At 39.6% G+C, this 23,728-nt stretch overlaps 2 protein-coding genes across 2 annotated transcripts in view; both read left to right on the forward strand.

Moving 5' to 3' along the window:
• camlg (calcium modulating ligand) overlaps positions 1 to 4,513 on the forward strand; it is a 4,613-nt gene extending 100 nt beyond the window's left edge. Inside the window, exons 1-4 of the mRNA XM_074610847.1 lie at positions 1 to 233; positions 1,344 to 1,807; positions 2,071 to 2,136; positions 2,555 to 4,513. The exon at positions 1 to 233 is cut by the window's left edge and continues 100 nt beyond it. Of these exons, the coding sequence (XP_074466948.1) occupies positions 86 to 233; positions 1,344 to 1,807; positions 2,071 to 2,136; positions 2,555 to 2,746 (870 nt within the window). The 5' untranslated portion in view covers positions 1 to 85 and the 3' untranslated portion in view covers positions 2,747 to 4,513. The remainder of the gene's footprint in view (positions 234 to 1,343; positions 1,808 to 2,070; positions 2,137 to 2,554) is intronic.
• A 1,588-nt stretch (positions 4,514 to 6,101) lies between these two features.
• On the forward strand, positions 6,102 to 23,062 carry ddx46 (DEAD (Asp-Glu-Ala-Asp) box polypeptide 46). Its single transcript, XM_074611218.1, has 23 exons — positions 6,102 to 6,249; positions 7,653 to 7,820; positions 9,213 to 9,335; positions 9,447 to 9,534; positions 9,630 to 9,798; positions 10,153 to 10,406; positions 11,392 to 11,502; positions 11,814 to 11,979; positions 12,204 to 12,324; positions 12,784 to 12,959; positions 14,203 to 14,324; positions 15,432 to 15,510; positions 16,640 to 16,722; positions 17,419 to 17,583; positions 17,766 to 17,928; positions 18,211 to 18,404; positions 18,977 to 19,114; positions 19,256 to 19,405; positions 19,518 to 19,745; positions 20,624 to 20,842; positions 21,523 to 21,667; positions 21,825 to 21,898; positions 22,032 to 23,062. Exons 1-23 carry the CDS (start codon positions 6,233 to 6,235, stop codon positions 22,077 to 22,079), a joined length of 3,201 nt encoding a protein of 1,066 aa, XP_074467319.1. The 5' UTR covers positions 6,102 to 6,232; the 3' UTR covers positions 22,080 to 23,062.
• Positions 23,063 to 23,728: the final 666 nt, after the last annotated feature.

Below are 23,728 nucleotides of genomic sequence, written 5' to 3' on the forward strand. Positions count from 1 at the left end.
TCTGGATCGTGTGTGCTGCTGGTTGAATCATCGCTATATCTGTGTATATATATATAGTGAATAACACGTGCTAGTGCATCTGAACATGGAGTCCGGGGACAGCAGTGAGACCGGCTCCGTGACGGCGGCTCAGAGGAGAGCAGAGATCCGGAGGAGGAAGCTGCTGATGAACTCAGAGGACAGGATGAACAGGATAGTGGGCTTCACCAAGAACGAGGCTGCTGAACAAAGCGGTAATGGAGTTACTGGTTCTGGTTTACACTACAGTGTCCACGTGATCTATTAACCTGCTTCATCTTTACTGTTGTTGTTGTTCAGAGATACAGTCAGCAGATTATCCAGAATATATAAACACACTGGTGGAGTCTAACTGAGGACGTTTACCTCAAGCACTGCATCTAAGGAGGACCAGGTCTGGGAGGAATAAGACCACATCTGGGTAGGACCAGGTCTGGGTAGAGTAAGACCCAGTAAAACACTGGGTAGAATAGGACCAAACCTGGGTAGGACCAGGTCTGGGTAGAATAGGGCGAGATCTGGGTAGAATAAGACCAGATCTGGGTAGAATAGGGCTGGATTTAGGAGGAATAAGACCAGATCTAGGTAGAGTAAGTCCCAGTAAAACACTGGGTAGAATAGGACCAGACCTGGGTAGAATAGGGCTAGATCTAGGAGGAATAAGACCAGATCTGGGTAGAGTAAGACCCAGTAAAACACTGGGTAGAATAGGACCAAACCTGGGTAGGACCAGGTCTGGGTCGAATAGGGCGAGATCTGGGTAGAATAGGGCTAGATCTAGGAGGAATAAGACCAGATCTAGGTAGAGTAAGTCCCAGTAAAACACTGGGTAGATAAGACCAGATCTAGATAGAATAAGACCAGATCTGGGTAGGACCAGGTCTGGGTAGAATTGGACCAACCTTGGTAGAATAAGATCAGAGATGGTTAAAATAAGACCCAGTTAAACACTGGGTAGAATAAGACCAGATCTGGGTAGAATAGGACCAGATCTGGAGAGAATAGAGCTGGATCTAGGAGGAATAAGACCAGATCTCTGTAGAATAGGACCAGATCTGGGCAGAATAAGACCAGCTGACTGGGGAGATTTACTTCCTTTGAGCTTTGTAACTTTGCAGACCTTTTACATGCACAAGAAACTATACAACACACTACAGGAAAAGCACAAAAGCATAATACATCCCCTTAAATTTACAATGATTTGAAACAGAGAAAGGCAGCAAATGGTCACATTTGAGAGATTGGAACCAGATCATGTTTGTCATTTTCCTTGATCAATAATTTAAACAATTAATGGACTGAATGTTGTCTTCTTACACCCTCAGCTGGAGCGCTCCTGCGTCCCACAGAACCTCGCTTCCACCTCGATCTCGACAGGACAGAGCCGTGGTCATCATCCTCGTCTTCCCCGAGACCGTCGCCCTTCCTGCCGGAGGCCTCGGGGCTCGGCAGCCGCTCCCACGGTGCCACCCCAGAGAGGAGGGGCTCACCCCTGCCAGACTGCAGCGGGTCACTGGGAGGCTCTCTGGAGGACGACATCGGGGGGATCCGACAGAGGCCGAGAGGGGAGCGGGCACCAGACGACCTCAGCGGCTCCCCACGCCGAGGCCTCCAGAAGTACCTGTCCCGTTTTGACGATGCCATGAAACTGCGGACTCAGCTGGCCAATGAGCAGCCGGCCCAGGAAGGAGGCTCTGAGGCGGAGGAGTTTGACCCCTTCAGAATCTTCCGGCTCATCGGCAGCGTCCTCCTCGCTGTGTTTGTCCGGGTTTTTGTCTGCAAGTTTCTGGTGAGTCATTTTGACGTTTATTGTTTTTATCTCTGAGCATTTACTCCAACTTAACCTGTACCGATATAGATTACAGTTTTTAGTCATTACTTGAAAATAAAAGCTCAAGTGTCACGACATTTTCTGTTGCTTTTTCCATGATTGTACATTTTGTGAGAATGTCACACATTATGTGCTGTTGCAATCTGATTTATTACATTTAATAATAATGCATCTGACTACCAGAAACATGATATTGTTCTGTGTCATTCTTTTCATTCCAGTCAATATTTGCCCCATTTCTGACCCTGGAACTGGCCTACATGGGGTTGTCCAAATACTTTCCAAAGGTGAGTTTGTATTAGATATTTTATGATCCTTCTCCCATTGTTAGAGACTCAAATTCAACATATATGCAGAGAGTGAGACTTGGATGCATTCGTATATATATTTTAGCTGATTTCCAAGAAGTAATGATCGACGTAAAGAGATACTTTGGAGGTGCTGGGGTGGAATATTTAAAGCAGTGGCATGCATGATTTAGATGAAGGTTAAGTAAGGTTCTGTTGTAATTATGGTTGGTTAACAATCCACTTTTTATTTCATTTATTTAATTTCCAGTTTCTCACAAGATTAGGCATGAGTTTTGACATCTTGGGATGGGACGATAAAGGATTTTATCTCAAATCGCAATAAATAAATAAAGGGAAAATAATCATTAGTTGCCATGCGTCATAGTGTCTTTGCGTTATACTCCTGTTGCTCCAGGTAGAGAAGAAGGCCCAGACCACTGTGCTGACCGCTGCCCTGTTGCTGTCCGGCATCCCCACTGAGGTCATCAACCGCTCCATGGACACCTACAGGAGGATGGGTGACGTCTTCGCCGACCTCTGCGTTTACTTCTTCACCTTCATCCTCTCGCACGAGATCCTGTTGCTGTATGGCTCAGAGACTCCCTGATGCACTAGGAGGATCTCGGGAACCAGTGTGTTATTTATTATTTAAAGATTACATAGTCTCGCTTTAAATAACTGATTCACTGAAAAGCCGATAGAGAATAATATTGAATTATCGCCCGGAGTCCTTCTACATCCTAATAATCTCCAAAGATGGTGCATAAGCTGGGCAGGGTGTCATGTTCTCAGCTGTTATGATGCGGACTTTAGAGGAAGTTGATCTCCCAATTAGTATACAGCATTATGAATATCTGTTTTTCATATTAGTCAGCCCTGCAGTGTGTCCGGCAGGGTTGGAGTTAGTGCATTTTCAGGTTATGCCATTCAAAACCCTGAATCTAACACTCCCATAACTCTGATAGCCAGCTGGATAACGGCAGCCTTTTAGGGTAAAGCTTCATAGAATTTGTAAAAAAAACAAACACTACTTGACTTAAAATGTAAGTAAATTGACGACAACTTTGAAGTGAGGAGGTTTATCGAGGCTCTTGATCCGTCACGATTGACAGTCGATGACGGGAGTATCACCAGGAGTGACAGAGGCAGGTGGTTTCTGTTCCCCTCATCGCCTCTGCACTTCAGGCAGTAGACGAACTTGAGGCTTTGCAGTTGTGTCACAAATAGCAACCTCATGGAGGTCCAACAAAAAGTTTCCTTTTAAACAAAAGTGTAATCACATAGAGGTTTTGCACCATTTGAAAAAGGTGTGTTCTAGGATTAGTTTCTGACTTTATTCTCAGGATTCTGACTTAAATCTCTGAATTATTTCTTCTTTTTTTCATGAATTATGTGATTAAACTTGAGATCTGACTTTTTTTTCCACATATGGTCCTCTTCTCTGCCATCAGTTAGCAAGAAAAGTAGAGTACTGTGGATACAGAAAATAAATTAGTATGAATTGATTGAGGACAAATGACACATTTTTTTGCATCCCCTCAAAATTCAAACTTTGTTATTTGTAGGTCCCAAAGACATGGCTTTAGTTAGTTAGAGATTAAAAAAGATAGTTTGAGTATTTAACAGTATCCAGTTCCTGACGATTTAGTTAGTGTCTTAGGAACTTGAACTCTTCTTTTATGACTCATATGTGTTTGTGTGGTGGCAGATTTCCTCATAGGCAGTGCTTTAAGTCATATTTTCTGTTGTCATCCAGCGCTCAGAAGGGTCCACCCGTGTTATGAACAAGTTTTCTCCCTTTCGTTTTTAAGTTGTGAAGTCAGAAGAAGCATTTAGTCCTTGAATGTGGAGTGTATTATTTTGCACGGCTTATGAGCTTAAAACGCAGTAAACTTCATACAGTATATGTACGTAATTAAAAGTGTGATGAACGGGAATGTTTTGGGGTTTTACTAGAAAGTACTGCTGCAGATCTATGTGGGGCAGAGGGTGTTTATACGCTTCTTTGTGTTGAGTAATTCTGGTGACGTGTCCTGCTTTGCTTTGTTCGAGCCTCATTCATACATAACTTCATATATACTCTCTGTGCTGTAGTGTCCTCTCTCCAGACTTTCAATTTCATCCAAATTAATTTATTAATGTAAATTTTTTTTTTTCCCTTGTAAATTAATTGGTGTGATTTATCCTACAACTTGTCTGACCTACTTGATTGTTTTTGATAAAGTTTACAAAATAACCGTTTTTTGTGGCTCTCACAGTAGCTTCAGTAACAAATTCAGTGTTGACATGATGTAAACAGTTTCTGATTCAAGACATATACAGGAATGAATAACCGGACAATTAAATACCAAATAAATACAACTTGTGTGACATACTCTGTTTTGACTCTCACTTTATTTCTTTACAGGAACAGTGCACATTAATAAACATTTTTGAAAACCTACTTTCCTGTGATATTTAGACCATCCTTTAGAAAAGCCTTGATTTGAGCTAATCGGTACTTTATATATTTATCTGCCTATAGGGCCCATGCGGAGATCTCTATGTCACTATTTCCCAATTCATTATCAAAATGTTCCTAGTTTGAGGAGGATTTACAGCAGGGGCTAATTCAGTATTATTGTTTCACATGTAATGTAATTTTGCATACATTTTACGTATCAATCTATCTATCTATCTATCTATCTATCTATCTATCCATTTATCTATCTATCTATCTATCCATCTATCTATCTATCAATCTATCTATCTATCTATCCGTTTATCTATCTATCTATCTATCCATCTATCCATTTATCTATCTATCTATCTATCCATTTATCTATATCTATCTATCCATTTATCTATCTATCTATCTATCTATCTATCTATCTATCTATCTATCTATCTATCCATCTATCTATCTACAGTATCTATATCTATCTAAGAAAAAAAATGTAACTTTATATTAAGACTATATCTTCTTCAAAAAACAAAAAGGCTACTGAAATGATGACTTTGTGCTCCCATTTTAATGTTTTTACTTAAGTTACTATTATTTTATTTACATTAACCTCTGGCATATTTTGTGTTTTGTTATTTTATTTATTTATTTTTATATATTTTATATTTTATCCCTTAATTTCCTTATGTATTGTTTATCAATGTATTGATTGAATTGTTCTTTGTACTGTTTACAAATATAAAATAAAGACTATTGAAAAAATTAAATTAAATTAAAAAAAAGTTCTGACCTTGATGTGTGAAGTAATTTTGATGGCACTACATTTTATAAAAGTGAATTTATTGAATATTTTTCTCTTTCAAAATTAAAAAGAATTATGCAATATAATATTTTTTCCAAACTAAGTGTTGTAGTACAACCATGAGGAGATAGTTGATGTGTGAAGTAATTTGGGTAGCACTACACTTTATAAAAGTGAATTTATTGAATATTTTTCCCATTAAAAATTAAAAAGAATTATGCGATATAATATTTTTTCCAAACTAAATGTTGTAGTACAACTATGAGGAGATAATTGATGTGTGAAGTAATTTTGATGGCAGTACATTTTATAAAAGTGAATTTATTTAATATTTTTCCCTTTAAAAATTCACCAAAATTATGCAAAAGCATATTTTTCCAAATTAAATGTTGTAGTACAACTATGAGGAGATAATTGATGTGTGAAGTAATTTTGATGGCAGTACATTTTATAAAAGTGAATTTATTTAATATTTTTCCCATTAAAAATTCACCAAAATTATGCAAAAGCATATTTTTCCAAATTAAATGTTGTAGTACAACTATGAGGAGATAATTGATGTGTGAAGTAATTTTGATGGCATTACGCTGCATAATACTGAAGTTATTGAATATTTACATTACATTTTGTAGATGATCCCTAGTGTTGTAGTTCTGACCTCCCACCACGTGGTGTCGCACTACTAAGCTCGTCACAGCACCAGTTAGTGAACTTTAACCGTCGCAGTTTTTGTGACGCGCAGGTTGAAAGACACAAACAAGCGTTCATCGCACAGCAGTCGTTTCTGTTTCTGTCTGTGAGCTCATTTAACTTCTTCTTTTATCAGATATAACCTCGTGGAAACAGCAATGGGACGTGAGTCGAGGTATGTTCGAAATATCTGGTTAATTTGGTGGTTTTAATCTGAACTTTTAAGCTTAACTTCGATTCGCCTGCTAGATACAACATACAGATGCTAATGCTAACAAACCAACAACCACGTTAGTCTCATAAAGCTCCTGGATAGATCAATTAACACGTGTTTCATTAATGTAGGGGGTTTTATTCTGGGGGAAATCTGCAGCAGCTTTTGGAGGTGGCCACAACATAAATAAATATATTTTTTTATTTTTTTATTTTTAATTGTTATCATATATGCTAAGTTTATTCATGCAATTAATCAATCAATGTGTATTGCTTTCTGTATTGATTGTGTTCTATCTTTTTGGGGGGGAAAAACTCAATAAATATATTGTTTAAAAAAAGAAATAAGAAAATTGCAACTGTGGTTTGACAGAAATAAATTGTCATTAAATTTGGAAATAAGACTAAATTTATGTTGTATGGAAACCCCAAAAAATAGACAAAACAAGTACAAATGAGTGAATATTGAAAGAGTATATGTAAATACATTCCTGGGTGTAATACTGGACCACAAAATCTGCTGGAAACCTCAGATAAATTATGTAAGAACAAAGCTGGCAAAGAGTTTTAGGGAAAACAAGACACATACTGGACCATAAATCACTGCACATTATGTATTCTTCACTTGTATCACCATATCTGTGGAAGTTTGAGGTGTAACACTTATAAAAGCAACTAACAACCATTATGCATACTACAAAAGAGAGCAATCAGGATAGTAGATAATGTGGGATATAGGGAACACACCAACACACTGTTTTTTAAAGTCACATGCATTGAAATTCATGGATTTGGTCAAATTTAAAACCGCAATAATTATGTTCAAAGCAAGACATAAGCTGTGGAATATATGAATAATGTATTAATTTTGTTCTGGGGAAAATCTGCAGCAGCTTTTGGAGGTGGCCACAACAGAAATAAGAAAATTGCAACGGTGGTTTGACAGAAATAAATTGTCATTAAATTTGGAAATAAAACTAAATTTATGTTATTTGGAAACCAAAAAAATAGACAAAACAAGTACAAATGGTAATAGATGATGTGAATATTGAAAGAGTATATGCAAATACATTTCTGGGTGTAATACTGGACCACAAAATCTGCTGGAAACCTCAGATAAATTATTAATAGTGTCAAATCAGAGAGAGAGAGAGAAATAAATAAAACTGGGATAGTTTATATATTATATTATCATTCTATGATATATCCTTTTCAGACACTATTACTCTTGCTTTGTTGGTTATTATTTTGTATCTGTTTTTATTTATTTTTATGTTCGAAATAAAGTCTTTCATTCATTCAATGTAGTTTGAGGTCAACAGTTTGTCAGCTAACGTGTTTTTCTTTTGCTGTTTGTGTCCTCAGACACTACAGGAAGCGCTCCGCTTCTCGGGGAAGGTCAGGCAGCCGATCAAAGAGTCGCTCCCCGGACAAACGCTCCAAGAAGGACGAGCGAGACCGGAACAGGAGGGAGAGGTCACGGAGCCGGGGGGAACGCCGCAGGTCCCGGTCCAGAGACAGAAAAAGAGCCAGGTGGGTGTTAGCGTCTGCAGCTGTTTACATGTAAAGGAACCAAACAGAACAAGAAGAGGCATGGAGGAGAATAAGTTTGCTACAGCACCCATCAAAACTACATTATGGAGCTTGTACCTCATCTACCACAGTTCTGAATACCGGTGCTCCACAAGGTTGCTGTCTCAGTCCCTTACTGTGTAGTCTGTACACATATGACTGTGTGGCTAAACATCATACAAAAAGCATTGTGAAATTTGCAGATGATACAACAGTGATAGGGCTCATTACTAATAACAATGAGATGGCATACAGGGACGAAGTGAGGAACCTGACCATGTGGTGTCACAACAACAATCTGTCCCTGAATGCGGAGAAAACTAAGGAGCTTATAATTGACATCAGCTTCAAGTTCCTAGGCATCCATATTTCTGACTCCCTCTCCTGGTCGCTGCACATCAGTTGTGTCATAAAAAGGGCACAACAGAGACTTTATTTTTTGAGGTGTTTAAAGAAACATGGTATGTCCACAAAAACCCTCAACGTCTACCGGTCCACAATAGAAAGCATCTTAACTGCATGCATACTGGTATGGTTTGGTAACATTACATCATATGACAACAAACTCCTGATGACGCCAGTGAAAACAGCATCTAAAATTATTGGATCACCATTACCACAGTTACAGGACATTTTCACCACTCGCTGCAGGAAGAAAGCACTTTGTATCATGCAGGACACAAGTCATCCAGCATATACTCTTTTCTCTTATCTCCTTTCAGGGTAGCACCTAAAGAGCATTAGAGCTCGGACCTCTTGCCTCAGAGACAGTTTTTACCCTCAGGCGGTCAGACTACTGAACAGTAGCACTAAATGACTGCAGAGCTGTGGATTGTTTTATGGATGTTTTTAGGTTGTTTTATAATTTTATTTTCAGGTATTGTCTTATTTATTGTAGTATTTATCTAGTGTACTATTTATAGATTTTAAGGGCTGAGAGAGAGCCAGGGTAAAATGCATTTCATTGCATTTCACTGTACACTGTACTTTTAAATGCATATGACAAATAAACTTGGAAATTGAAACTTGTACCTGTCATAATGATAACATGATGTTTGTGTTAATTGCAGTTCAAATTGTAAAGGGAAATCCCACAGTAGGTTGGACCTGTGTTGTGTTTTCAATGGACAAATCAGTTTAACCTCAAATCACAATTAAACAACTGCAGTTTATTTTAGCAGGGTCTGATCTAGTTTGAGCTCTAACAATGCATGCTTTCGGTCATAGTTTGAAATCACTTTAGATAATGAAATGGACCAAGTGTGAAAATGTTCATAGAAGTGAAAAAGACTAATATTTTCCTCCCTCTTGTCTTGTGTGTTTTCATGTCATATGTTTGCCTTGGCTGTCCAGGCGCTCCAGGAGCAGAGAGAGGAGGAGGTCCAGAAGCCGAGACAGGAGGAGGTCGGGCAGCAGGAGCCGAGCACGGAGGTCCCGATCTGGTAGCCCCAGCAAGAGCAGGAGGCCAGATGAAAAGTGAGACTTCTTGAAAAACATATCAAACATCTCCAGACATAGCTGACAGCTCTGGTAATCAAAACCATGCTACTGTTTTTCTTCTTTTCCTTATTGTCATCTTCCCTACAGGTCAAGGAGCAAGGAGAAAGACAGTGTTGATCCTTTATCTGAAAAGAAAAAGATTAAAGAGGAGAAAGAGGATGAGAAGATTGAGGATGTAAGTTCAATATATTCAGTTTCTTGCTAACCTCTAAAAAGTCCCTACATAGTAGATGAGGCAGTGTTTCTGATCTTTCCTTTGTGTCCATGCAGCAAGACTTTGACCAGAACAAGCTGGAGGAGGAGATGAGGAAGAGGAAGGAGCGTGTGGAGAAGTGGAGGGAAGAGCAGAGGAAGAAGGCCATCGAAAACATTGGAGAGATCAAGAAAGAACTGGAGGAGATGAAGCAGGGCAAGAAGTGGAGCCTGGAGGATGATGAGGGTGAGGAAGCCCCGTTGAACATAACCGACACAGTTTGATCCCCCACGTGTTTTTTTTGTTGTAGAGAAATATGGTGTCTAAATGAGAATCTAAATTCTTTTAACTCCCAAAAATGTACCAAAACTACCCCCTCTCCAGGGATTATTTTTAATTGTTAATTGAACCATTGACTACAAGTTGATGTGATGTTTTACTAGTAAGTATAGAATTTCATAATGGATTCTACCGTTTTTAAAAATAACTATTTGTATTGTGAAAATGTTGGTATTTTATACTTGATAAATAATTAATTCAATCAATTCAAAGACCTTAGCTTTAGCGCTGCAGAGCCTTATAACTGACTCCTCATTTCAGATGACGACGAGGATATTTCAACTCCGATGGAGGGAGACGATGACGAAGATGGGGATGGGAAGGGGGAGATAAAAGAGAAGGAGATAAAGGAGGAGAAGAAAGAGGAGGAGGAGGAGGAGAAGGAGGAGAAGAAGGAGACTCCCATAGAGCAGCTGGCCGAGGAGGACGACGTGGATCCTCTGGACGCCTACATGGAGGAGGTGAAACAGGAGGTGAAGAAGTTCAACATGGGAGGGATGAAAGGAAATGATAAGGTGAGTCCGAGGGGAAAATACTGCATCACTTACGCCTGGAGGCAACTCCTCCGATGTTTAATGTTGTCAGGGTTATGACTAGAAATGTTCCGATTCCGATACTATTTTTTCCTTCCCGATTCTGATACCTGAACTTGCGGTATCGGCCGATACCGCAATCCCATACCAGCGTGATAAAAAAATATATATATATATATAGTTATTATTATTATTTAACAGTTGTTTACTACTGACCATGTATGGATCTGATATGATTACTGTCTTTGCTGTATGGCCTGGCTCAGGTTAAACCCTTTGTAAAACATGAACAAATACATACAGAGAATGAATGCAATAGAACTTTCTTTTATTATTCAGTTTATCAGTTACAAAGAACATAAATAAATTAAGCTAGGAATAAATAACTAATAATTCAGTATTCTCTTAGCTGTCTCCTCAGTGGAAAGCCTGTGTGCTAATTTGTCCTGCAGAGAAGCCTTACACCCTGTACATATTGCCATTTTACTTGTTGAATTTTCCACTGTGAAATGTTGCCATATAGCTGACATTTTCCTCGCTCTGACTACCGTTACACTCTCCACTAGCAGTGGAGCACTGTTGTTGTTTGCTATCGTCACGTGACAAACTACCTGCAATCGGTTCTTCCTCACTGCTCTAAAACATTAGTTGCCAGTGGCACAGCACAGTGAAGGCAAAGAAGAATTTATTTCCGGTTAAACAAGTTGATTTATTTCTGGGTTAATAAATTATGTAATCGGATCGGTGCATAGACTGGTGTACTCGCCGATACCACTCTAATTATGACGTATTTTTGACGTTAATGGACAATTTAGCTAAAAGTTAAAGGGGCTTTAAATGATGTATGTTGACTTCTATTATTATAGTTGTTAACATCCATTTGTCTACTAGTGTTGGACTGCATGTCGTCTTTGTGGGTGTTTTCTTCCTCTGTTTTGTCAGATGACCTGCATGTATTTTTCAACAGAAAGGATCAATGACAGTAACCAAAGTGATGACAGTTGTTAAAACCAAGAAAGGACCCAACACTCACAAGAAGAAGGGTGAGCTGATGGAGAATGACCAGGATGCTATGGAAGTGAGTTGTTTTTATAATGTTTTTGAACTCTCATCAATGTCTTGTGTGTGAGGGAGGTCACACTTAAATATGCATTTCTTCAATACTGATGGCCTTTCTTTCATCAGCTAAAAGTTCTCCTAATTCACCCAAACAACCCTGCTCTTCTGTCAGATTTAAATCACATACCCATAAAACAATATTTCAGTTTTCGTGGTGATTTAAATACAGATTCTGCTTTAGACTCTCATCAGGCAAAAAGCTTGACAATTTCATCAAGTTTTTCTCGATGGGACACACTGCTTACTATCCAAAATGTCACTGTTTTACAGTACTCATCAGAGGAGGAGGAAGTGGATCTGCAGACGGCTCTGACCGGCTTCCAGACCAAACAGAGGAAGATCCTGGAGCCTGTTGACCATGGGAAGATCCAGTACGAGTCATACCGCAGAAACTTCTATGTGGAGGTCCCTGAACTCGCCAGGATGACTCCAGAAGGTCAGTAAACCGAACACGGGAGATGGAGATTCAGTCAAAGAACGTATATTGCTAAGAAGTGAAAGTCAAATGTTCAGTGGCCGCCGCCGCATGCGGTGTTGTCAGCCCATCTGTATTACCTGAGAACTTCTATTACTGCCTTGTACTATTCAGAATATGTGTCTTTGTAAACCTTCACTACCCATCTAACATCTTCCTGATTGGCTGTTTTTTAATCAACACAGATGTGAACTCGTACAGGCTGGAACTGGAAGGCATTAACGTTAAAGGGAAGGGCTGTCCCAAACCCATCAAGACCTGGGTGCAGTGTGGAGTGTCTATGAAGATCCTCAGCGCAATGAAGAGGTGAGTCGGCTGGTGTGACGGGCTAGGCAACGTTTTGAGGGCAATTAAGTCATTTAGCAATGGTCTTGCTAATGGAACATGAGAAAAGAAGATGATCACTTTGGCAGTCGGTTTTAGTGTAAAATGTCTCGAGCACTAATTCCAGTTCATGTTTTTTAAATGTGAAATAAAGTAATTCATATTCAGCTGGACATGAAAATGCAGGTAATGCAGCTGTATCGATACACGTCTGTTAAAACACTTGCATTTGAACAGTGTGTGCGTGAACCTTTTAAACAGTATAACCACTCGTATCCCATTTAGTCTGCCCTTTGAAATGTATATAAAACATAATGGCATTTTTTTTCTTTCTCAGATCAGTAGAAAATCATATTCAGATTGTACATGACTCTTGAATCTTTCTGAACAGAAACCGACACTTCATATTTGTAATCATTTCTTTCTCACAAATGTACCCAGGCACAGCTACGACAAGCCCACCCCCATCCAGGCCCAGGCCATCCCTGCCGTCATGTCGGGCAGAGACCTCATTGGCATCGCTAAGACCGGCAGCGGGAAAACCATAGCCTTCCTACTGCCCATGTTCCGACACATCATGGACCAGAGGCCCCTGGAGGAGTCTGAAGGACCAATCTGTAAGGAATAGATCATTTTCTACTTTAAAGTCCCCATGAAATGGAAGGGATTTAAATCAAGTAACTCGTATTTGATTGGGCTGCTAAAAAGTGGGCGGGCTTAGAGTTTAGCTAAGAGTAGTTTAGCAGCAAAACTCCACCAGTCGTTTTGCATCGTCATCCGGTGGACGTTCACTGCATGTATTGCCGCGCTGCAGTGACACAGAGTCGGTTGAAAATAGGCAAAGTTTCCCTTGAATGAATTAGACCCACATTGTTTTGGAAATGAAAACACATCTTTTCCTGTCTCTCTCCATAAAGAGTGCTCCAGGGATGGTGTATTTTTGTAGGCCAACAAGGAAGTTAGCATTGCCCTGGTTCCCTTGACAAAAAGCCAATGGGATTTTTCCATTGGATTTTGGATTATTGCAGAAAATAAACTCTGTGGCAAGGAAACGTTTATGATACTTACACGTTTTGTTCAGCAGGATAATCTCCTCAAATGAGCACCACTTTTATGACTTTTGAAGTGTGAATGTGAGTGGGATATTTACTGATATATTTTATGTCGTAGAACAAAGCGTTAAAATCTCTTCAGCTTGTGTTAACCACAGACCTCTATTGCTCTGTTAGCTACTTCGATCAAAGAACGTGTATTGATTCGATCCACAAACGATTGGCCAGCTAGTCACCCAAAGTCTCATTTGATTGGATGAATTTTTGTAAATGCCCCAAAGTGCAGGATGAGTCATCATTGAAACCGTTTACAGGAAGAGAAAAGACCGATTTTAATGTTAAAATACTCTCATACTGTTTTGTTTTTTAAAACATATTTGGCATATAACAAGAGCTAAATTATCACAGGATTAAAACTGTGAAAATGTATTTTTCATGTCATGGGGACTTTAAACTTTAGGCATCACTCATTTACAGAAATGTTTCGTATTTATATTGACTATATTCAAATTGAATAACTGAAGAAAGTAAGGACTGGGACTGTGGGAAGTGGAGATGAGATGAGATTCAAATGTAGGTCAAAGGAAGACTAAAATAGGACCCATTTCCACTTTGGGATAATAACCCACTGGCTGTTATGCTTGCACAGCATTTCTAATTAATCATTTATAAGCCATATGAACGGTCATTAAAGTCAGGTTTCCCCCGGTTAATGTTCTTGGCAAAAACGTTACGTGGTGCTCCAAATAATAAAAAAAGATAAAAACCTGTTCTCTGTTCTCATCCTGTTTTTGTCCCTCTCCCACAGCTGTAATCATGACTCCTACCAGAGAGCTGGCTCTGCAGATCACCAAGGAGTGTAAGAAGTTCTCTAAACCGCTGGGACTCAGGGTGGTGTGTGTTTATGGAGGCACAGGCATCAGCGAACAGGTAAACACACACTAATGTTACGGGTTCACGTCAAGGGCTTTAATTGGCTTACAATTATACACTTAGAATGATTTGATTTTTCAATTAAAGTCCATCTAACACATCAGCAAACTAGGGGTAAATACTGCACAGTAATACACAATGTCATTGTCGTGGTGCAGTCCTTAATAAATGATCTAACCAGAAGGCAGAAAAATATTATGCATGTTATGTGATTCATCACACACAACTGGACTTCAGGTCCCTCATTCATTTCCCGTTTTTTCTCCTTTTGCCCATCTATAGTTTCACTAACAGGGTTAAAGAGCAACTCCACTCTTGGCAGAAAAAAAAACTCTGAGGTTGCTCTCTTATTTTGTTGTTTCTTGCTCTCCTTTCATTGAGTATATTTAAGTCCTCGGTACGATATCCAGAGCATTAATATAGCAGTGAACAACTATTTACTATGTAAAGATATAGAGGAGTATTGTCTACCTGAGCAGAGAATGAAGTCTCAATCTCTCTCTGTGTGTGTGTGTGTGTGTGTGTGTGTGTGTGTGTGTGTGTTTTTGTGTGTGTTTGTTGACATAGCCGGGCCGGCCCTTTTAGTGCATTTGAGTTTGCCCCACTGGCTTGCTCACAGCTGTCCCTCTGCACTGAGCTCATACGGCGATTACAGCTGATAAAGGTGTCCCGACCGACGGTGGCATTGCGGAAGCGTAGCACCCACGCTCCTGTTCCTCCCCAGGTTAACACTGTTAGCAGTGTTGCTGTCGTTTCCACATTTAGCGCCGTCAGCTGTCAATAGAAATGCTCCCAATCTCGCATTTAGCACTGTTAAAATGTTTTCACTTATTATTTGGCTATAACCTGAGAGTTGCGTACGTTCCTAAATACCTCAAAGGAGAACTTCGACATTTTGGGAAATATGCTTCTTCACTTTCTTGCAGAGAGTTATATGAAAAGATCTCTACCACTCTTCTCCTGTATAGTAAATATGAAGCTACCATTAGCTGTTTAACTTAGTTAGTTGATCTACTGTAACTCATTCTGTAAGCACTATTATTTTTGGACAACTGTTGAACTTTGAACGTTGCATTAAAACTTTCAGTTGTTTTTGGCTTCCAGATTGCTGAGCTGAAGAGAGGAGCCGAGATCATCGTGTGCACACCGGGGAGAATGATTGACATGTTGGGGGCCAACAGCGGTGAGTTAATTCACTTTGACCCTCTCACTTCTTTATTCTTATAGGATGTCAGTGCAAATATGCATTTTTTGATGCCTTGTGAGCTTTTTGTTAATTACCTTGCATGGAATAAATGTTACAATATGATAAAGCACATAATTAACCAAGTCAGTACCACTTACTAAACTGTTGAAATTATTTGACCACCCGTGGGATCAGTCATATCTGCAAGGCAGTGGTGCGTTTCCTGAAGATCAGGGCAAGTACAGGTAGGTGGACCTGGTGCTGCCTCCGTGGTTCTTCAAACTCCAAGCCAGAGACGATCAAAATGTTTGATAAGTGTGTTGTAACGTGGGTGTATCAGGATGTGTAATTATGTTATATTAAATGAGAGTAGTCTGAAGGCTCAACCAGGGTTCTACAGTGTTGTTGTTTTCATAAATATATTCATATGCATCTTGATATTCAAAGCACAGAGAGAGATTTTCCAGTTATTTTCACAGATCACACATCCGTAATATCTCACCCGTCTCCCTATTATTTTTAATTTGGAGCTCCTGTGGCTTCTGGGAATAAATATCACCGTAGAGCCCTGTACAGCACTGAGCATTTGCATACAAATGTAAAGAAATACTGGAAATGTGTTTAGAAAGCAGTAGTTGTTATATTTGCTGACACTTTTGTGCATTGTGTAAATCCTTTCTGAGCAGTAATTATAATAGAAGGGTTTTTTGTTGTTTCCACACATGCGAGGTAATCTGTAATATGTTTCCCTTGTAGGTGAAAAGGCGCTTGGTCAGATAATGCTTGATGGGGCTCCATCTCTTGTATTGTATCTTGAGGTTTTCTGACTTTTACAGGTCCCTCATGCCCCTAAGATGGTACGCAAGACCAGAGACTACCAAAAAAAACGTTTAAAAATATAAATAAAATAAAACCCTGGCCACTTGAAACTAGTCCACAGAACAATCTGCTGAAGTTTGGATGACTTGTTTTTATCATCAATTAATGTCAAGTAGTCTTAACCTGAAAAATGTCTCTGTGTTTAGATTAGTTTCATGTTTTTTTTGAAGAAGGCAGAATGCGTATGAGGACTGGATTTTCTTGACGTTAACTGTTTTCCCTCATGCTCCCCTCCTTTGGTGTGTAGGTCGAGTCACCAACCTGCGCAGAACTACATATGTGGTGTTGGATGAAGCAGACAGGATGTTTGACATGGGCTTTGAGCCACAGGTGGGTATCTCCGAGATTTATATGTTAGAATTAGGGCTGTCAATCAATTAAAGAATCATTTGTGATTAATTGCAAATTAACATTTTTTTATCTGTTCAAAATGAACCTTAAAGGGAGATTTGTCAAGTATTTACTGTAATACTCTCATCAACATGGGAGTGGACACATATGCTTGCTTTATGCAAATGTATGTATATATTTATTATTGGAAATCAATTGACAACTCATAACAATGACAAATATTGTCCAGAATCCCTCACAGGTACTGCATTTAGCATAAAAAATATGCTCAAATCATAACATGGAAGTTATGTTAGTGTGCTGACTTAACTATGACTTACCCAAAACTGAATGTGATTATCATAAAGTGGGCATTTCTGTAAAGGGGAGACTCTTTGGTACCCATAAAACCCATTTTCATTCACATATCCTAAGGTCAGAGGTCAAGGGGGGGTCCCTTTGAAGATGGCCATGCCAGTTTTTCCTCGCCAACATTTAGCACAAGTTTGGAGCGTTATTTAACCTCCTTCGGATTCCTTAGGTGTTCTACTTTCATATGATACCAGTATCATCACTCAGCTTTAAAAACGAGCCCGCTACAACCTAGTTGTGCAAGTTGCTTTAATGCGTTAAAGAAAATTAGTGGTGTTTAAACGAAATTCACTAACCTTCAGGTGTCCGTGGTTCCCCTACCAGGTGATGCGTATTGTGGACAACGTGCGTCCAGACCGTCAGACGGTCATGTTTTCGGCCACCTTCCCCAGAGCGATGGAGGCGCTGGCTCGGAGGATCCTGGCCAAGCCAATTGAGGTCCAGGTGGGAGGCCGCAGTGTCGTCTGCTCTGATGTGGAACAACATGTGGTAAGTCATCTACGTTTCATCTCTATTCATTGAAAATTGTTCATGTAAAGGGCACGTTTGGCTTCTTAGTCTTTGTCTCCTTTACTTTAGTTTTTGTTAGATTGTCCTAATGGTAATCCAGTCCAAATCTGACCCCTCATCTCTCACCGTCTCCCTCTCTGCTTGTCTTTTTGTTACTGTAGCTGGTGATTGATGAGGACAAGAAGTTCCTGAAGTTGCTGGAGATTTTGGGTCACTACCAGGAGAAGGGCTCGGTCATCATCTTTGTGGACAAACAGGAGCATGCAGACGCACTTTTAAAAGACCTGATGAAGGCCTCATACCCCTGCATGTCACTGCACGGAGGTAGGGAGTCACATTTGGGATGCACTGATTACCACTTGGTGATAGTTGGATATCTTTAGGGGCTCTTCATATTTTGTGTATAAAACTGCGTGGTAAACACCAGCCATGCCAGTTTCATCTTTTTATCCATTGTGCTTGTGAGGTTGTCCACTGCCAGCCAAATAGGGTCAGTGTGTCCTCATATTAAGTCTCAAGTATGAATGTTTCTGATTCATGCGTTACCATTACAACTCATGTCTAGTATTTGCTCTTTCATATATTCCTTTCCTGTCGTCCTCTCAGGAATTGACCAGTACGACAGAGACAGCGTCATCAACGACTTTAAAAATGGAGCATGTCGTCTGATGGTGGCCACCTCTGTGGCAGCCAGAGGCCTGGATGTCAAGCAGCTGATCCTGGTGGTCAACTACAACTGTCCCAACCACTATGAGGACTACGTCCACAGGGCCGGACGCACAGGCCGAGCAGGCAACAAGGTCAGTTACTTAAAGGGCGGGTCCATCTGCATTTATTTGTTTTTTTCAAATGCAAACACCCACTCAGCCGTTGCAAAAAACAGCAACGTAGGCTAATAGGTAAGCTAATAAATAAGGTTATGAATAATGTGAACGCTAGCACTAATGAGTCAAAGTCAGCTGTGCCAAGTTTGGAAATAACTGAAAGGGTTAGTCTGGATTTTTTTGATGTGGGGTTGTATGTATACTCCACATTCTGCAAGGTAAAATGATTGGCTTTGAAGAGAGCGGCTGTGGACGACAGCAGCAAAAAAACATATTTTAGCCACCTGAAAAAGTAAATTTCAGTTCAAGTGCACGTTATATTTAGATTATTTTCACCGCTTTATCTCGCCATCAGACAGCCCTTTCTGACGGGGAACGGAAGACGTTATATCGCAATCTTCAAGACCAAACCAGACTCCATTCACAAAAACATATCGGGACTGGAAAAGTCGGATCGGTGCATCCCTAGTTAGCTCTCAGTTAATGGCTTTAATATCTTATGGAAGTTTATATCTTTACACGTCTCTACATCTTGTTCCTTCTTCTAGGGTTTCGCCTACACCTTCATCACAGAGGATCAGGTTCGCTATGCTGGGGATATCATCAGAGCTTTGGAGCTGTCCGTTTCTCCTGTCCCACCTGAACTGGAGCAGCTCTGGGCCTCCTTCAAAGACCAACAGAAAGCGGTAAGATGAGGGAAAGCAAATCTGAATTAGCAAGTAGACTCAATTAGGTAATCTAGAAACTTGTCAATAATAGAAATTATTGTACTGCTTTAAAAATGGTCTGTGTGAGAATTAAATCTAAACCCTTTTTCATCCCTGCAGGAGGGTAAGACCATTAAGAGCAGCAGCGGCTTCTCAGGAAAAGGCTTCAAGTTTGACGAGACAGAACACGCCTTGGCCAATGAGAGAAAGAAGTTGCAGAAAGCTGCTCTTGGACTGCAGGACTCTGATGATGAGGACGGAGCCCTGGATGTGAGTAATGTTTGAATTTCACTGTTGATTTAAAATGATCATTGAATTGGCAACATAGAACAAAATGCAGCACTCATCTCAATCATCTCCCCTTCTTTTCCTTCCTCCGCAGATTGAGGAGCAAATCGAGAGCATGTTCAACTCCAAGAAGAGGGTGAAGGATCTGTCTGCTCCCGGGTCGTCCGCCGGTCCTGCAGGAGCAGCTTCCAACGCAACATCTGTCCCCGGAGGGCTGCCGGGCGTCGGACCCACATCTGCTGGAAACATCCAGAAACTGGAGATGGCCAAGAGGCTGGCGCTCAAGATCAACGCTCAGAAGAACCTGGGCGCCGAGGCTCAGGTACGTCAAACAGAGAGGAAATGTGTTGATGCAGGTGTATCTGTCTTCACTGGCATGCCAGAGGAAGAATGGAAATGGAATCTTTACTTCTAAATGTTACATCTGTAAATCGTCACATATTGTTCTTAGTGTCTTTCAGCAAGTTGACCGTTTGTCAGTTTGACACCAGCATTTAGACTCATGCTGTAATAACATGTTCACTCCTAGACGTGACCTAAATTGAAAAAACATGAATCTTTAATTAATTCATTTTCACCATTTTTATTTGTACATATCACAATAACTACTGAAGTAAGATGCAAGTCATTGGTATCACAACATACAGTACTTATATCACCACCCTCAGGTTGTTGGTCCAGGTAGCCATAAACCTAATTAAAAGATACCTTAAGTTCTTTTGTATTCCTCTTAAAGGTGCAGTGTGTAACATTTAGGAGGATCTATTGGCAGAATGGAATATAATATTAATAAATATTTTTTCTTTAGTGTATAATCACCTGAAAAAAACAATCGTTGTGCTTTTGTTACCTTAGAATGAGCCGTTTATAACTACATAGGTGAGCAGGTCCTCTTCACAGGTCGTGTCTAGAAGGTACGCTTAGGTAGGCTTAGCATACGGGAGAAGTTTCAGTTGGTTGCAATCTGCAACCTCACCACTAGATACCGCCAGATCCTACACACTGCACCTTTTTAAACTTAAAACATGATAAAGCTCTTCATCTAATGCATTGTTTCTTTCATCATTTTCTGCCATTTATTTCATGTTTCTCTTGTGTTTTTTGTATTCTCTGGTCAGTTTGTTTCATGTGTTGTGTCAATATTCATTTCCTCCCCACATGGACCAAAAAAAGTCAAACTGGTTTTCTCTTCATATACAGGATGTGATGCAGCAGGCCACCAACGCCATCCTGCGGGGCGGCACCATCATGACACCCTCAGTGTCTGCCAAGACCATCGCGGAGCAGCTGGCGGAGAAGATCAATGCCAAGCTGAACTACACCCCCGTGGAGAAGCTGGAGGAGGAGCGGCAGGCGGCTGAACAGGCCGAGACCGTCAAGAGATACGAAGAGGAGCTGGAGATCAACGACTTCCCTCAGGTCAGCAGCCCACAGTGCAGTGTGTGCTGTACTAAAATATTCAGCAGATTCCCTTTTTTATTATTGATCTTTTGAGCTGATCTGCTTCATCGGGACTGTATGTGTGTGGTTTGATCACATTTAATTGACAAAGGTGGCAACACAAGCAAGTAAGTGACATCACTAGAGCTGCAACGATTAATCAATTAGTTATTTTATAGGTCTGTCAATTGATTCAAATAGTTAAATCACGATTAATCAGTTTTTATCTGTTCAAAATGTACCTTAAAAGGAGATGAGTCAAGTATTTAATACTCATCAGCATGGTAGTGGGCAAATATGCTTGCTTTATACAAATTTATTTCTATATTTATTATTGGAAAACAATGATAAATATTGTCCAGAAACCCTCACAGGTACAGCATTTAGCATAACAAATATGCTCAAATCATAACATGGCGAACTCAAGTCCAACAGGCAACAACAGCAAAGACAAAAGACTTCTTTTGGTAGCAATTATTTAAGAAAACTGCTTTTTTTGTTTTAATTTTTCCTTGCTGAAGAATCAAGCATCTTAAAGAATTTTAATTTTATTCTGAGAAATTGGTAAACTGTTTTTTAATTTGATGGAAACTGGTGTAAATAACAAAAGAATCTAGTAAAAAGTCTTATAAAACGTAACTCATTCTGTTCTTCCCCAGACGGCCAGGTGGAAGGTGACATCTAAAGAAGCTCTGCAGAGGATCGGTGAATACTCTGAAGCCGCCATCACCATCAGAGGAACATATTTCCCTCCAGGCAAGGAGCCCAAGGAGGGAGAACGCAAGATCTACCTGGCTATTGAAAGTATGTGTAATTATTTTTCATTGTTAATTCTTACACTTTCAAAATGCGACTCACACTCTTTCTTTTAGTGTCCTTTTAACTACCTCCGGGCTCTGAATCCACTCCTATTGTCTTGTGTTTTATAGAACTTTATATAAATGATGTGTTTGTTTTCTAGGTGCAAATGAATTGGCTGTGCAGAAAGCCAAAACGGAGATTACGCGGTTAATCAAGGAAGAGCTCATCAGATTAGTAAGTATCTTCTGCCTCTTGAAATCAATAACCAGTACTGGATCTCATGCTGATATCAGATTTTTAGAGCAGGAAACATAAAACATGGCAGGTTGTCTATGAAAGATGTCGCTTATTGTCTTTTCCTTTCCAGCAAAATTCCTACCAGCCGACAAGCAAAAGCCGGTACAAAGTGTTGTAGAGGAGGAACAAAGGCTCACTGGAGGAGTTTCCGTCTCTCAACAGTCCCCTGTCATCTCTACAGTTTCATCAAAGTGGTTAAGGAATATTTTAGTTTATATTTTTAATAATGTTCCCTTCAATTACCTAAGTTTAGTCTATGTTGTCATCCTTTTTTTTCCTGTTTCCTGTGATTTTATACCTACAGACCACAAATACCAAAATGTCTGATGCAGTTTTGACCTCCAGTGTCATTGAACCATCACAATCTGCTCTTTTAATGTTTTCTTTTAATGTTTTTTTTTTTTTTTTTTTGGTCAGATTTCACCTTGTTGTATGTACAAGCAACATCCCAACCATAATCTTTATGAGGAAATAGTCGGATGAAAGATGTTTTTACTTTTCCGCACAATAAAACGTGTTGCTAAGGAAATAAATTTGTCCAGCAGTTTGCATTAACAAATGTGGTAGATACTGTGTACTCATATGGAATGCAAATTAATTCAATATTAAATAAATAAATAAATACATACATAAATAAATAAATACGCCTATGAAATAAATCCTAAAATAAAATACATGAGGAAATAAATATTTAAATAAATGTAAATATAAATATATACATGAGCCAATATCGTTCAATAAATAAATAGTTTTAAAAAAAGGATGTTTTTCAAAGGAATTAAAAGAAAAAATTTCCTTTTTAAAATAAAATACCTCTATGTATATATCTATATTTACTAATTTATATATGTTTACATATATTTATTGCCTTGTTTATTTCAGGATTTTTTTTCTCAGGCATATTTAATTATTTAATATTGAATTAAATAGCATTCCATACATATTCTCCTCCCTACTGTTTTAATTATTCAATAGCCTCTCCTTTGTATATTATTCATCATTGTAGGAGAGCTGTTTGGTAAGCTTTGGAACTGGATTATGGCTCAATTTCAGGACAATGTCATTAAAGAAAAATAAAAAGCAGGGTTTTTTTGCAGCTTTTTTGGATGCAAATAACCAGTTTTGTGTATTTGATGAGCGGTTCAGGTTCAGAAGGGGTAGGAGAGGAATAAACCTCTTTGCATCCCCCTGTTTGGTGTTCTGCTCATCCCCTAGTTTGTAGTGATGGGAATTCAGGCTCTTTTCAGTGAGCCAGATCATTTGGCTCAGCTCACCAAGAAGAGTCCTCTTTCGGCTCCCAAACGGCTCTTCGTTTTACCACTTCTGCCTTTTATAATTCAGCCACATTTAGCGCTGTTTTGAGCTTTGATTAGTATGTGTGCACATATATATCACTTAAATTATTCAATATAATTATACCAAACCTTATAATTTCCTGAATACCATAACTTTACATGCTGCTTCGTTTCCGACTGTCACTCATCTTGTCTGCTATTCGCGCACCGACCGCACCGCGCTGCACTCCTCTCTCTTTCGCTCCTCCTCTTCCTCCTGCTCTGTACCTGTAGACCGTCAGTGGGCCACGCACCACCACCCCTCCCTGCTTGATGGTATTATGATCCTTGTCCGTCATCACCTGATTGGTCGCACGGACGTCAATAACTCAACATTCAGTCAGTGCATGGAGTGCATGTGGCGCGGAGAAGATCGTCCTATCTTTCTGCCTTGAATTAAAGGGACTGTTTGTAAGATTAAGAAATGCTTGTT

Source organism: Sebastes fasciatus, chromosome 16, assembly GCF_043250625.1.
Source record: "Sebastes fasciatus isolate fSebFas1 chromosome 16, fSebFas1.pri, whole genome shotgun sequence".
Classification (NCBI taxonomy): Eukaryota; Metazoa; Chordata; class Actinopteri; order Perciformes; family Sebastidae; genus Sebastes; species Sebastes fasciatus.

Coding starts and splice junctions, on each gene's coding strand:
- ddx46 (XM_074611218.1), top strand. Junction 21,668..21,824: donor GATCTACCTGGCTATTGAAA/GTATGTGTAATT, acceptor TTTGTTTTCTAG/GTGCAAATGAATTGGCTGTG. Junction 21,899..22,031: donor AGGAAGAGCTCATCAGATTA/GTAAGTATCTTC, acceptor TTTCCTTTCCAG/CAAAATTCCTACCAGCCGAC.